The sequence below is a fragment of the Anolis carolinensis genome, unplaced genomic scaffold, assembly GCF_035594765.1.
Source record: "Anolis carolinensis isolate JA03-04 unplaced genomic scaffold, rAnoCar3.1.pri scaffold_10, whole genome shotgun sequence".
Taxonomy (NCBI): Eukaryota; Metazoa; Chordata; class Lepidosauria; order Squamata; family Dactyloidae; genus Anolis; species Anolis carolinensis.
In genome coordinates this window covers 20194934-20209875 of record NW_026943821.1, presented here as the reverse complement: position 1 = coordinate 20209875, position 14942 = coordinate 20194934, and the positions used below count along the sequence as shown (strand labels likewise).

At 41.7% G+C, this 14942-nt stretch overlaps 1 protein-coding gene across 2 annotated transcripts in view; it reads left to right on the top strand.

Annotated features, from left to right (window-relative positions):
- Positions 1 to 298: 298 nt before the first annotated feature.
- Positions 299 to 14942, top strand: part of nhsl3 (NHS like 3) — an 85525-nt gene continuing 70881 nt past the window's right edge. The window contains exon 1 of one of the 2 annotated variants that reach the window (XM_062962581.1): positions 299 to 656. In XM_062962581.1, coding sequence (XP_062818651.1) covers positions 404 to 656 — 253 coding nt within the window. In that variant the 5' untranslated portion in view covers positions 299 to 403. The remainder of the gene's footprint in view (positions 657 to 14942) is intronic. The other variant, XM_062962580.1, reaches the window with a different exon arrangement.

The window sequence follows — 14942 nt, the reverse complement described above, 5'->3', positions numbered from 1 at the left end:
GGCTGGCCATCTGTCGAGAGGGCTTTGGGGGTGTCTCATTGTCTGGCAGAAAGGGGTTGGAGTAGATGTCCCTTGGAGTTTCCTTCCAACTCTGCCTTTGAGTCTGGAGGTTTCTTAAGCAGCGGCTGGCCATCTTTAGGGAGGGCTTGGAGGGTGCCTCTTTGCCTGGAAGGCGGGGGCTGGGCTGGATGGCCTTTGGGGTGCCCTTCCTGGGTCTTTTCCCGCCGCCAGGCCCCGCCCCTCCTCTCCGGGGCCGCCCCTCCTTCCTCCTCCTCCTCCTCCTCTTTCTCCGGGGAAACTTTCCTCGCTCGCCTCCTCCTTTCTCCTGCTTTGCGCCTGGTTGGAAGCGGGGCATCGGGGGGGGAGGAGGGGGAAGGGGACAAAGGCGGGGAGGGGGCGCGCCATGGCCGGCCAAGGCGCCCCCCGAGAGGAGGGGGAGGAGGGCGAGGGGGCGGCCAGGAAGACCAAGAAGCCCAAGCCGCAGAAGGAGCCCAAGGAGCCCAAGCAGCCCCAGCCCCGCGGGTCGGGCTCCTCCAGCCTCCGCCGCGCCTTCAGCTGGCTCCGGGGCCGAAAGAAGAAGAAGGCGGCCCAGAATCCCCCCTCCGCGCCCCCCGGGGAGAGCGCGGCGCCCCCTGCCGAGGGGAAGAGGCACAAAGGTAAGCGGGACTTGGTGGGACTGGCAGTGCTTCACCTGCCTCATGGGACTAGTAGCCTTCTCTTGGGTGCTCAATGGGACCGACAGTCTTCCTTATGGGACCATTACTCCTCTTTCCAGGGCTTGATGGGATCCAGAGCCTTCTCAGGTGCCACCAGCCCTCGCTCAGGTGCTTGATGGGACTGGGAGTCCTTCATCTGCCTCATGGGACAAGTAGTCCTTCTTTGGGTGCTCAATGGAACTAATAGTCCTCCCTTGACTTCCTTATGGGACCATCACTCCTCTTTCCAGGGCTTGATGGGACCCAAAGCCTTCTCAGGTTCCTGGTGGCATCGCTCAAGTGCTTGATGGGACTGGCAGTCCTTCACCGGCCTTATGGGACAAGTAGTCCTCCCTTGGGTGCTCAATGGAACCAGTAGTCCTCCCTTGACTTCCTTATGGGACCTGCACTCCTCCTTCCAGGGCTTGATGGGACCTAAAGCCTTCTCAGGTGCTTGATGGGACTGGCAGTGCTTCACCTGCCTCATGGGACAAGCAGTCCTTCCTTGGGTGCTCGATGGGACCAATAGTCCTGCCTTGACTTGCTTGTGGGACCTGCACTCCTCCTTCCAGGGCTTGATGGGACCCAAAGCCTTCTCAAGGTGCTTGATGGGTCTGGCAGTGCTTCACCTGCCTCATGGAACAAGTAGTCCTGCCTTGGGAGCTCAATGGGACCAACAGTCCTCCCTTGACTTCCTTATGGGACCTGCACTCCTCTTTCCAGGGCTTGATGGGTCTGGCAGTGCTTCACCTGCCTCATGGGACAAGTAGTCCTTCCTTGGGAGCTCAATGGGACCAACAGTCCTCCCTTGACTTCCTTATGAGACCATCACTCCTCTTTTCAGGGCTTGATGGGACTGGCAGTCCTTCACCTGCCTCATGGGACAAGTAGCCCTCTCTTGGGTGCTCAATGGGACCAAAAGTCCTCCCCTGACTTCCTTATGGGACTATCACTCCTCTTTCCAGGGCTTGATGGGACCCAAAGCCTTCTCAGGTGCTTGATGGGACTGGCAGTCCTACACTTGCCTCATGGGACAAGTAGTCCTCCCTTGGGTGCTCAATGGAACTAGTAGTCCTCCCTTGACTTCCTTATGGGACCTGCACTCCTATTTCCAGGGCTTGATGGGTCTGGCAGTCCTTCACCTGCCTCATGGAACGAGTAGTCCTTCCTTGGGTGCTCAATGGGACCAACAGTCCTCCCTTGACTTGCTTGTGGGACCATCACTCCTCCTTCCAGGGCTTGATGGGACCTAAAGCCTTCTCAGGTGCTTGATGGGACTGGCAGTCCTTCATCTGCTTCATGGGACAAGTAGTCCTTCCTTGGGTGCTGAATGGGACCAACAGTCCTTCCTTGACTTCCTTGTGGGACCTGCACTCCTCCTTCCAGGGTCTGATGGGACCCAAAGTCTTCTCAGGTGCCACCAACCCTTGCTCAGGTGCTTGATGGGACTGGGAGTCCTTTACCTGCCTCATGGGACACGTAGTCCTCACTTAGGTGCTCAATGGAACCAGTAGTCCTCCCTTGACTTCCTTATGGGACCATCACTCCTCTTTCCAGGGCTTGATGGGACCCAAAGCCTTCTCAGGTGCCTGGTGGCATTGCTCAAGTGCTTGATGGGACCAATAGTCCTCCCTTGACTTCCTTATGGGACCATCACTCCTCTTTCCAGGGCCTGTTGGGACCCAAAGCTTCTCAAGGTGGTTGATGGGACTGGCAGTCCTTCACCTGCCTCACTAGACACGGTCCTCCCTTGGGTGCTCAATGGGACCAATAGTCCTCTCTTGACTCCCTTGTGGGACCAGCACTCCTCCCTCCGGGTCTTGAGAGGCCCCAAAGCCTTCTCAGGTTCTTGATGGGACTGGCAGTCTTTTACCTCCCTCATGGGAAATGTAGTCCTCCCTTGGGTGCTCAATGGGACCAGTAGTCCTCCCCTGACTTCCTTGTGGGACCTGCACTCCTCCTTCCAGGGCCTGATGGGACCCAGAGCCTTCTCAGGTGCTTGATGGGACTGGCAGTCCTTCACCTGCCTCACGTGACAAGTACCGGTAGCCCTTCCTTTCAAACCAGGACAGTAAATAAAGAACAACACTCTGAAAAGAGGGGAATTCCAGACAGGAAACAATCAGGGGCAGATAATGAAGGGATTTCTCAGGCAGGAAGCAGCCAGGCCTTGAAGCTGCAAGGCTTTTCAGTGCTAATGAAGGTGATTAACTGCAACATCCACACCTTCCGGCCATGAAAACCTTTGTCAACACATAGTATTATCAAGTGGCACATCATGCACCCAGGAGGACTTTGTGCTATAGATCTGGCGTGGCCCATAGACGGCACATAAATGTGCTATCCTTCCTGTATACAGGGGCAAAAGCAGCCCAACACACGGTGCCTATATGTGCTTCTATGTGCCTCCTATGGACCAAGTGTGCTCATACATGACTTATGTCGGTGCGGCAGAGCTGGCTGATTCGCACATAAACATTGTGTAACTTTCCCAAACACACAATGCCAAGTAGCATGCCAAGCTGGCACACTGGCATCAGAATTAGCACATCCACTCTTTAGGCGCATGCAGGCAGACAGAAACATAGACACACATGATTCAGATCCCACATTGAAGATGGAAGCAAGGGTTTTTCAGATGCACGATACTCATAGCACTATGCAACAAAGTTTGGAAAATGTCCTGTTCCTGGTTTGAAAGTATTATTTCCTGTTTAATTGTGTGATATTTACTTTGAATGTAGCTGTTCTACTCTAGAAACTTTATTTTTGTGGCTGCCACAAACTAGATTGAATTGGTTGAGACTCAATGAGATATTAATAGAAAAACTAGAGCAAAATGTACTGCAGGGTGAGATTATTTTTTTGCAGTTTCATAAACCTTTTCCATATTTTTATGATAGAACCAATTAGGAAATGACATTTATAACCCAGGAACAAAAAAACGTATTACATAGCGTAATTTTAGGAAAAAAGTAAAGACTTGGCTTTGTGAGCAAGTGTTTGATGAGTGAATTCTGTTGGCTTCGACTCGGTCCGGATTAAAGTTCATGCATAAGGTCTTGTGGACAAACGGCTCAAGTATTTTATATTGCACTAGCTGTGCCCGGCCACGCGTCCCCTGGGCTGACTGGGTTGCTAGAAGACCAAGTGAGTGGAGCTTAGTCTTCTAACTGGCAGCAATTGGATAAAAACAATTATTTCTCTCCCTCTAATTAGGACTTTATTTTTCTTTTCTTTTTGTTGTACCAACCTAGAGGCATGGATGAGGGGTTGTGCTGTCAATTTTCGAGGTTGTGGGGTGTTTACTTTTGTTGTTTTGTCCGCTGCCGTGATGCCATCACTCTTTTATATATATAGATTGTTTTAAATCTATTTAATGTATTTTGTTAAATTATCTAATTGTTTTAATTGCTTATGTTTGATTTTCTTGTATTGTACAGTAGAGTCTCGCTTATCCAACATAAACGGGCCGGCAGAACGTTGGATAAGTGAATATGTTGGATAATAAAGAGAGATTAAGGAGAAGCCTATTAAACATCAAATTAGGTTATGATTTTACAAATTAAGCACCAAAACATCATGTTATACAGCAAATTTGACAGAAAAAGTAGTTCATTACACATTAATGCTATGAAGTAATTACTGTATTTACGAATTTAGCCCCAAAATATCACGATGTATTGAAAACATTGACTACAAAAATGCGTTGGATAATCCAGAACGTTGGATAAGTGAGACTCTACTGTTAATAATAAGATCAGAGTGAAATAATAAATGTATTAATAATACAGTAAAGTCTCACTTATCCAAGCCTCGCTTATCCAAGTTTCTGGATTATCCAAGCCATTTTTGTAGTCAATGTTTTCAATACATCGTGATATTTTGGCACTAAATTAGTAAATACAGTAATTACAACATAACATTACTGCACATTGAACTACTTTTTCTGTCCAATTTGTTGTAAAACATGATGTTTTGGTGCTTAATTTGTAAAATCATAACCTAATTTGATGTTGAATAGGCTTTTCCTTAATCCCTCCTTATTATCCAAGATATTCGCTTATCCAACGTTCTGCCGGCCCGTTTAGCTTAGATAAGTGAGACTCTACTGTAATAATAAAAATAAAGTAAAATAAATGTAATAGTAACAACAATAATAGAGAAAAATAATAAATGTAATAATACCAATAATAATAGAGAAAAATAATAAATGTAATAATACCAATAATAATAGAGAAAAATAATAAATGTACCATATATTCTCGAGTATAAGCTGACCCAAATATAAGCCAACCAGGACCCTCACCCGAGTATAAGCCGAGGGGGGCTTTTTCAGTCTTAAAAAAAGGGCTGAAAAACTAGGCTTATACTCAAGTATATACAGTACTTTGACACTGTCAAACCTGGGATTTGCAGTTTCATGAGCCTACTCTGCCATAACATGCAAACTACAACTCCCAAGTTTCCATAGCCTTGAGCCGTGACAGTTCAAGTGGGGTCAAACTGCATTCATTCCACCGTATGGGTCAGACCAAAGTTCATTGTGTTCTCTGTTTCCAACTGTGTATAGGCAGATATCCCTGTAGTAAACATATCCCCTGTCCAGGATTCGAACTCGGGGCTCCCCGTAGCTTGGCGGAGAAGCGTCTGCTGGGAGAGAATCTGATCCAGGTTCTCAGAATACAAATGGGTGCCGGGTTCAGTTTCTCCCATTGTCTTGACAAGACAGGAAATAAGGATAAGCCCCCATATCCAGACAGGAGACCCGCAGAATGGGAGCAGATAGTATGCTGATGGTGTTAACTGTGTTTTATTGTAAATTAATGTGTATTTAGATGACTTTTCTGTAGTTCTTTGTCATTGTTTTAAACAGCATTGAATGATTGCCATGTTGTAAGCCGCCCTGAGTCCCCTCCAAGGTGAGAAGGGTGGGGTAAAAATATAGTAAATAAATAATAAATACACTAGAGTGTCACTTAACCAAGCTAAACAGGCCCGCAGAACCTTGGATAAGCGAATATCTTGGATTATAAGGAGGGATTAAGGAAAAGCCCATTAAACATCAAATTAGGTTATGATTTTACAAATTAAGCACCCAAACATCATGTTATATAACAAATTTGACAGAAAAAGTAGTTCAATACGCAATAATGCTATGTAGTAATTACTGTATTTATGAATTTAGCACCAAATTATCACGATGTTTTGAAATCATTGACTACAAAAATGCGTTGGAGAATCCAGAACGTTGGATAAGTGAGACTCTACTGTATTTACAAATTTAGCACCAAAATTTCACAATATATTGAAAGCATTGACTACATAAATGCATTGGATAATGCAGAACGTTGGATAAGTGAGACTCTACTGTATTTACAAATTTAGCACCAAAATTTCACAATATATTGAAAACATTGACTACATAAATGCATTGGATAATCCAGAACGTTGGATAAGTGAGACTCTACTGTATTTACAAATTTAGCACCAAAATTTCACAATACAGTAGAGTCTCACTTATCCAACATAAACGGGCCAGCAGAACCATGGATAAGCGAAAATGTTGGATAATAAGGAGGGATTAAGGAAAAGCCTATTAAACATCAAATTAGGTTATGATTTTACAAATTATGCACCAAAACATCATGTTTAACAACAAATTTGACAGAAAAAGTAGTTCAATACGCAGTAATGCTATCTTGTTTGCTGTGTCATAATAAAATAATATAGTAATAGTAATTTTATTTTTGTATCCTGCTTCCATCTCCCCAAGGGGACTTGGAGGGGTTTACATGGGGACGAGCCCGGTCAACATCATATGTCACATTAAAATATATATATAGTCTCGCTTATCCAACCTTCACTTATCCAACATTCTGTATTATCCAATGCAGTTTGCCATTTAGTAGTCAATGTTTTTGTAGTCATATTTTCAATACATTGTGGAGTTTTGGTGCCAAGTTCATAAATACAGTTATCATGTATTGAACTGCTTTTTCTGTTGTCAAATATGATATTTGGGTGCTTAATTTGTAAAATTAATAGGCTTTTCCTTAATCCCTCCTTATTATCCAACATTTTCACTTATCCAATGTTCTGCCGGCCCGTTTATGTTGGATAAGCGAGACTCTACTGTACACATTCTTTTCACTTCTTTGGTTACTTTTTGAGCAAACACTTCCAATTTCTGTCTTTTTAAGTTAAATTTTGTTATCGAATCCACAATTGTGTACTGAGTTTGAGATGTCTCCTTTTGACATCACCTGACAGTGAGAAGACCTTTTTAAACAGTGGAACTCTCTGCCTCGGTGTCTGGTGGTGGCTCCTTTCTTGGAGGCTTTTAAAGAGTCTAGATCAGGGGTCCCCAAACTTTTTAAACAGGGGGCCAGTTCACAATCCTTCGGACCATTGGAGGGCTGGACTATAGTTGGCCACCAAGCAATAATAATAATAATAATAATAATAATAATAATAATAATAATATCAGGACCTCAAGATTGAACTTCAAAGACCCTGGCAGAAACCAGTGCAGGTGGTCCCGGTGGTGATGGGCACATTGGGTGCCGTGCCAAGAGATCTCAGCCGGCATTTGGAAACAATAGACATTGACAAAATCACGATCTGCCAACTGCAAAAGGCCACCCTACTGGGATCTGCGCGCATCATCCGAAAATACATTACACAGTCATAGACACTTGGGAAGTGTTCGACTTGTGATTTTGTGATATGAAATCCAGCATATCTATCTTGTTTGCTGCGTCATACAATATAATAATAATAATAATAATAATAATAATAATAATAATAATAATAATAATAATAATATAGAGGGTTGGAAGAAACCCTTTGGGCCATTGAGTCCAACCTCCTTCTGCCTTTGTGCACCAAAAGCACAAGCAAAGCACCCCTGACAGATGGCCTCCCCGCCTCAATGTTAATAATAATAATAGTAATAATAACAACATTAATAAGAGGGTTGGAAGAGACCCCTTGGGCCATTTAGTCCAACCCTCGTCTGCCTTTGTGCATCAAAAGCACAAGCAAAGCACCCCTGACAGATGGCCTCCCAGCCTCAATGTTGTTGTTAATAATAATAATAATAATAATAATAATAATAATAATAGAGAAGAGGAGAACCCTTGGGTCATTTAGCCCAACCCCCTTCTGCCTTTGTGCTGTGGAGGCCGGATAAATGGCTTCGATGGGCCACATGTGGCCCCTGGGCCTTAGTTTGGGGACCGCTGGTCTAGATGATCATCTGTTGGGAGGGGTTTGCTCGTGCTTTTCCTGCATGGTGGGGGGTTGGACTAGATGGCCCTTGGGGTCTCTTCCAACTCTATGATTCTTGGATTTTTGTGCAAGGCTTGGGTGTGGAACGGATTTGAAGCGTAGTAGGCGCTGCCAATTGTTTGATTCACTGACAAGACACAAAACTACGCACGTAAACAAAACCCTTTGTATCCCATTTCAAATGGACAGAAGTAACTGAACACAAACACAGCAAATTGTTACAGTTTTAGCAAAACATGGATAGATCCAAGTGTGCGTGTGTTTATGCACTTTTTGTTTTGTCTTGCTGAAGGGGTTGGAAACAAGAAAATCTGGAATGAACCATGTCTCGAGGTTTCATGGCCAAAACCTGAGACTTAACAGGGACAACAACAACAACAACAAGCTAGAATTAATGCCGTTTGGCACCATTTGCGACCCCTTAATACAGTTCCTCATGTTGTGGTGACCCCCAACCATAACATTATTTTCGTTGCTACTTCATAACTGCCATTCTGCTACTGTTATGAATTGCAATGTAAATATCTGGTATGCAGGATTTACCGTATATACTCGAGTATAAGCCAACCCAAATATAAGCCGAGGCACCTAATTTTACCACAAAAAAACTGGGAAAATATTGACTCCAATATAAGCCGAGGGTGGTAAATTTCAGAAATAAAAATAAACACCAATAAAATTACAGTAGAGTCTCACTTATCCAACATAAACGGGCCGGCAGAATGTTGGATAAGTGAATATGTTGGATAATAAAGAGAGATTAAGAAAAAGCCTATTGAACATCAAAATAGGTTATGATTTTACAAATTAAGCACCAAAACATCATGTTATATAACAAATTTGACAGAAAAAGTAGTTCATTACACATTAATGCTATGTAGTAATTACTCTATTTACGAATTTAGCACCAAAATATCATGATATATTGAAAACATTGACTACAAAAATGCGTTGGATAATCCAGAACGTTGGATAAGTGAGACTCTACTGTACCAATAAAATTACATTAATTGAGGCATCAGTAGGTTGAATATTTACATAAAGCTCTAATTTAAGAGAAGACTGTCCAACTCTGATCACATCATTATTCTCATCTTCTTCAATGTAAATACCCTTATGTATCCTTTTAATAATAGAGTAAAATAATACATGTAATGATAATAATAATAAAAATACAGGAAAATAATACATGTACAGTAGAGTCTCACTTATCCAAGCCTCGCTTATCCAAGTTTCTGGATTATCCAAGCCATTTTTGTAGTCAATGTTTTCAATATATCATGATATTTTGGTGCTAAATTCGTAAATACAGTGCAGTAGAGTCTCACTTATCCAACACTCGCTTATCCAACGTTCTGGATTATCCAATGCATTTTTGTAGTCAATGTTTTCAATATATCGTGATATTTTGGTGCTAAAGGGGTTCCTAAGACCATCAGAAATATGTGTCCCGACCCCTAGGTTGAGAACGACTGTGCTATGGCATCCTGGGAGTTGTAGTTTGGAGAGGCACCAGCACTCTTTGGCAGGGAAGGCTAAAGTATAGACGTGCCCTTAGTCTTAATGTATTGACTCGAGTCTCATGCGCCGTCAAATCTCATGCACACCTCCATTTTCCAAACCTTGAAACCTCAGAAAGTATTTGCTGCCAAATGTGAAAAAGGGTGCGCTTTATAATAATAATAATAATAATAATAATAATAATAATAATAATAATACTTTATTTTTCTATCCCGCCACCATCTCCCCGAAAGGACTTGGGGCGGCTAACATGGGGTGATGCCCAAAACAAAACAGAATAAAGCAATTACAGCAAATATCAAAGCAAAACAGTATTAACTTAAATAAAATAAAATAAACAATTTAAACATTATAAAATTACAATAAAACACATACAATCCAAACAAATACAGCATCAACCACTGGAGATAAAAGGGGTCGGGCATATAAAACACAATATCCAAAGCTTTAATAAAGTGCATAAACAAGCATCAGAGAGTCAACTGGGATAATATGGGATAAGGTAAGGTAGGAAGGGATTGAAGTGCTAAGAAGTAATGTCTTGGTGAAAGGGTCTATCATGTTGGTGAATTAATCAAATGCATACTGAAATAGCCATGTCTTCAGCTGTTTCACAATGACGCTTCGTCATTTTGCCAAAAAAAAAAAAGGTGAGTGTTACAACTGATGCATTTTTAGAATCTATATATATAAATGAGTGATGGCATCACGGCGACCCACAAAACAACAAAACTACAGGCCCCCCAACCTCGAAACTTGACAACACAACCCATCATCCATGCCTCTAGGTTGATACAACAAAAAGAAAAGAAAAATAAAGTCCTACTTAGAGGGAGAGCAATAATTGTTTTTATCCAATTGCTGTCACTTAGAAGGCTAAGCTCCGCCCACTTGGTCTCCTAGCAACCCACTCTGCCCAGTGTTAATAAAAGAATAAAAAATAAAATAAATACAAATAATACAATAAAAATAATTAAAAACACTAAAAAATTAATACAATAAATACTATAACAAAATAACTAAAATAATACAACAAAATAATAAAATATAATAAATAAAAAAGATAAGTTACAATAAAATTAATTAAAAAAATACAAATAACGTCAAATAAAAATTCCACAACAACTTTTAACCAATACCACCACCACTTTGCCACAGCAACGCGTGGCTGGGCACAGCTAGTAATATAATATAATAATAATTTTATTTTTATACCCTGCCTCCATCTCCGCAGAGGGACTTGGGCGGCTTACAAATACAGTAGAGTTTCACTTATCCAACACAAACAGGCTGGCAGAATGTTGGATAAGCGAATATGTTGGATAATAAGGAGCGATCAAGGAAAAGTTTATTAAACATCAAATTAGGTTATGATTTTACAAATTAAGCACCAAAACATCATGTTAGACAACAAATTGGACAGAAAAAGTAGTTCAATACGCAGTAATGTTATGTTGTAATTACCGTATTTATGAATTTAGCACCAAAATATCACGATGTATTGAAAACATTGACTACAAAAATGCGTTGGATAATCCAGAATGTTGGATAAGTGAGACTCTACTGTATACAACAAGCATACAATGGTATCAAGTACAGAAAAACACGCAAATAAAATTAAAAGGCACAAAAACAAAGTCACAATCATTGTAAAACACAAGTTAAAACACAGCGATAAAATCGTAAGATGAACTGGGCAAAGTGCACTGAGTGAGACTTGTAAACATGAAGGAAGTTAAGGTGCTATAAGATCATGTGGAGAACCTTAAACTGGGGTGAACCCTGTGACTATATCGAAGAGTAAAATACAAAAGTGTTAGGACACCAAGGCTTCCTGCAACAGAAAGGTGTGCAGAATGAATCTACTTTAACTGCCCTGGCTCAGTGTTATGGAGACACAGGAGCTGTAGTTTGACAAGGTCTTGAGCCTCCTCTGCCACAGGATGCGGGTACCTCACCAAACTACAAATCTCAGGATCACATACGTAGCATTAAATGAGAGATGGTGTCCCTCAAAGAGGAGCTCCTGAAGCAGCTTCCCCTTTGGCTTTGGCTCAGCACTAAGATGACCGTATCATGCGAATCTAATGCTCAGCCTCATTTTGTTGGGGTTATTTAGTAGACATGTCCAAAAAATCGTTTTGAATCGTACATCGGAATTATTTCGGATTGTGCTCACTTTTTGATACGCATTCCGAGATATTGTCTCACAGCGCAATCAGCAATGTAATTCGAACCATTGTTGACCCATTCTCTAATTGTCTCTTAATGTTTCGTTAATTCCCCCCCCCCCCATTTAAAAAATATATATATTTTAAAAAATATTTTTTAAAAATAATTTGTTTCTGCAACCTACCTTGAATGGGAGCTTAGCACAGCCTAATATGGCTACCGCTCCCCAGCCAATCAGAAGCTTCCATGATGGACGCAAAGGTGGGAGCTAACGTCCTCTGCGTCCACATGGAAGATTGCCATACAAGCCCAGTGTGTAGCGATTGCGCATGCGCATCTGCCATTTTAGAAACATTTAGAATCATTACGAATTTTCGGAAATATCCGAAATTTTTGGGTGAAAAAAATTGGAAATACTTTCTATATCGAAGCGCCAGCACCCCCTACTTTAGAAACGAGAATTGAAACATTTTTTTCATCGATCGGACATGCCTATTATTTACCCCAAAAGATGAGCGTTACATTCGTGTCAATAGGGTAATTCTGGGGTAGCCTTCCATAGTAACCTGAGCCGTTTGGCGTTTTCTCCAACGCAGCTGTTTTCCGCAGCCTGCCCAGGGAATTCCCTCCTCTTCCTTTGGGTTCCTTTCCTTCTGACTCACGGACACGGTTTCCAGATGTTGTCCTCAGCGTTTTGCCAGATCCTTTGCCCTGGAAAAGGAATAGAATATGCAGTCCTTGTACTGAGGGGCGTTGCGATTTCATTTCAATGGCAAGGATGTAAATCTCCAATTTGTGTGCCTTTAAGTCCCCTATTGACTTACGGTATGTTGGATCCACATTTCCATATCATCCAGTTTCCAAGTCTACATTATTTGCTTTGAACTGGGTTATATGCCTCTGCACTGCCAGATAATCCAGTTCAGGATGCAGTGTATGTTTACAAAACTCACTTAGCGCACTTTTGCCCAGTTTGTTTTTATGATTCTACTGTTGTATTTTAATATGCTTTTTACCAATGTTTTTGCTATTTTTGATGTTAATGTTTATTCTCATTCGCGCGTGGTTTTTGTTAATTGTTGTGTTTTATGTTTCTTATTGTGTTTGCCTGAGCATGTAAGCATGCCCCATGTAAGCCGCCCCGAGTCCCTTCGGGGAGATAGAGGCAGGGTATAAGAATAAAGATTATTATTATTATTATTATTATTATTATTATTATTATTATTATATTGTATGACACAGTAAACAAGATAGATATGCTGGATTTCGTATCACAAAACCACAAGTCGAATACTTCCCAAATGTCTAGGACTGTGTGATGCATTTTCGGATGATGCGTGCAGATCCCAGTAGGGTGGCCTTTTGCAGTTGGCAGATTGTAATTTTGTCTATGTCTGTTGTTTCCAAATGCTGGCTGAGATCTTTTGGCACGGCACCCAATGTGCCGATCACCACCGGGACCACCTGTACTGGTTTCTGCCAGAGTCTTTGAAGTTCAATCTTGAGGTCCTGATAGCGGCTGAGTTTTTCCTGTTTTTATCATTATTATTATTAGGTGGGACCTTAAACTGGATTTACACTGCCATATATACCAAGTTAGCCAAGTAGATAATCCACTCTATCTGCTTTGAACTGGATTATACAAGTCTACACTGCCATGTAATCCAGTTCAAAGCAGATAATCTGGATTTTATATGGCAGTGTAGATGAGTCCTTAGAGTAACCCCACGGATTTTGGCATCCCAATTGTTGTTGCTTATTTATGTATTTATTTAATACATTTATATCCCGTATGTTGTTAAAGTTTTAAATAACAAGCCAAGAAGTACTGTATGTTTTCACAGTTTTTAAGTGAGTTGTTGTGAGTTTTCTGGGCTGTATGGCCATATTCCAGAAGCATTCTCTCCTGACATTTCCCCCACACCTATGGCAGACATCCCCAGAGGCTGTGAAGTCTCACAACCTCTGAGGATGCTTGCCATAGATGTGGGCGAAATGTCAGGAGAGAATACTTCTGGATGATACACGATACTCTGAAAACGCTTGCCATAGATGTTGGGCAAAATGTTAGTCGAGAATGATTTGAGAACATAGCCATACAGCCTGGAAAACTCACAGCTACCCAGTGATTCTGGCCATGAAAGCCTTCGACAACACAGTTTTTCAATGATTTTAATAAATTGACATGTTTCATTCTATTTTAATATTGTTATTTTGTGGATTTTAAAATTACAATTTCCCTCCATTTTTTAAAACGCTGTGAACCACTTTGCCAAATTTATTTATTGTTTATTTGTCTCCATGGGGTTGTTTGTCTACATGCTAGTGACCCTTTGGCTTATGTATGTGTTCGGAGGAAACCTACAAATGGGTTTTCCTCATTTGTTCCTCTGTAGGAGTGGAAAAGCAAAACCCTGCTCTCTCCAAGCCAAAGAGGTGGAAAAAAAAATTAAAATATGTTCCTCCCAGACATCCTTATTAATCATTTCCTTTATAAAACCAACCGCATCTGGTTGGTTGCCGTAGGAAAGGAGATGTTGTTATGATTAGACTTCTTCCATCTCCACAATGAAGAATGTGGTTTCGCCCATTCTGCAACCTTCTCAAGGTGCCGGATGGCAAAGCCCATCATCCTCACTCTTATGCAGGATGATGGGAGACTGAAGCCTGTCAGATTGCTGGATCGAAATGGATATGGGCAAACTTTGGCCCTCCGGGTGTTTTGGACTCCAACTCCCACAATTCCTAACAGCCTACCGGCTGTTAGGAATTGTGGGAGTTGGAGTCCAAAACACCCGGAGGGCCAAAGTTTGCCCATGCCTGCTGTAAAGGGTGCGTCTGCATTGTGGAATTAATGCAGTTTGGCCCCACTTGAACTGCCGTGGCTCAAGCCTTTGGAATCCTAGGGATTATAGTCGTACAAGGTCTTTAGTGCTCATGTGTCACCAAACTACAACTCCATTGAGCCTTGGTGCTTAAAGTGGTGCCAAACTGCATTAATACTACAGTGTAGATGCATCTTTAGCCGTCCCAAGAAAGTCCTGTTGAAGTCAAGTGATGGAACCAAACCTTGGAAATACTGCATTTACTCGAATCTAATGCTCACCTTTATTGGCTGAGTTCCCTTCCCAAAATTAAAAGAGCTCCTCTATTCTTAATGCAAAGTCTTTAAAATGTAGAATTATAACTATAAATGGGGAATTATAAGTAGGCATCCACTATAATGTGCACATTTTTTGGCCAAATTACAAAGAGTGCACT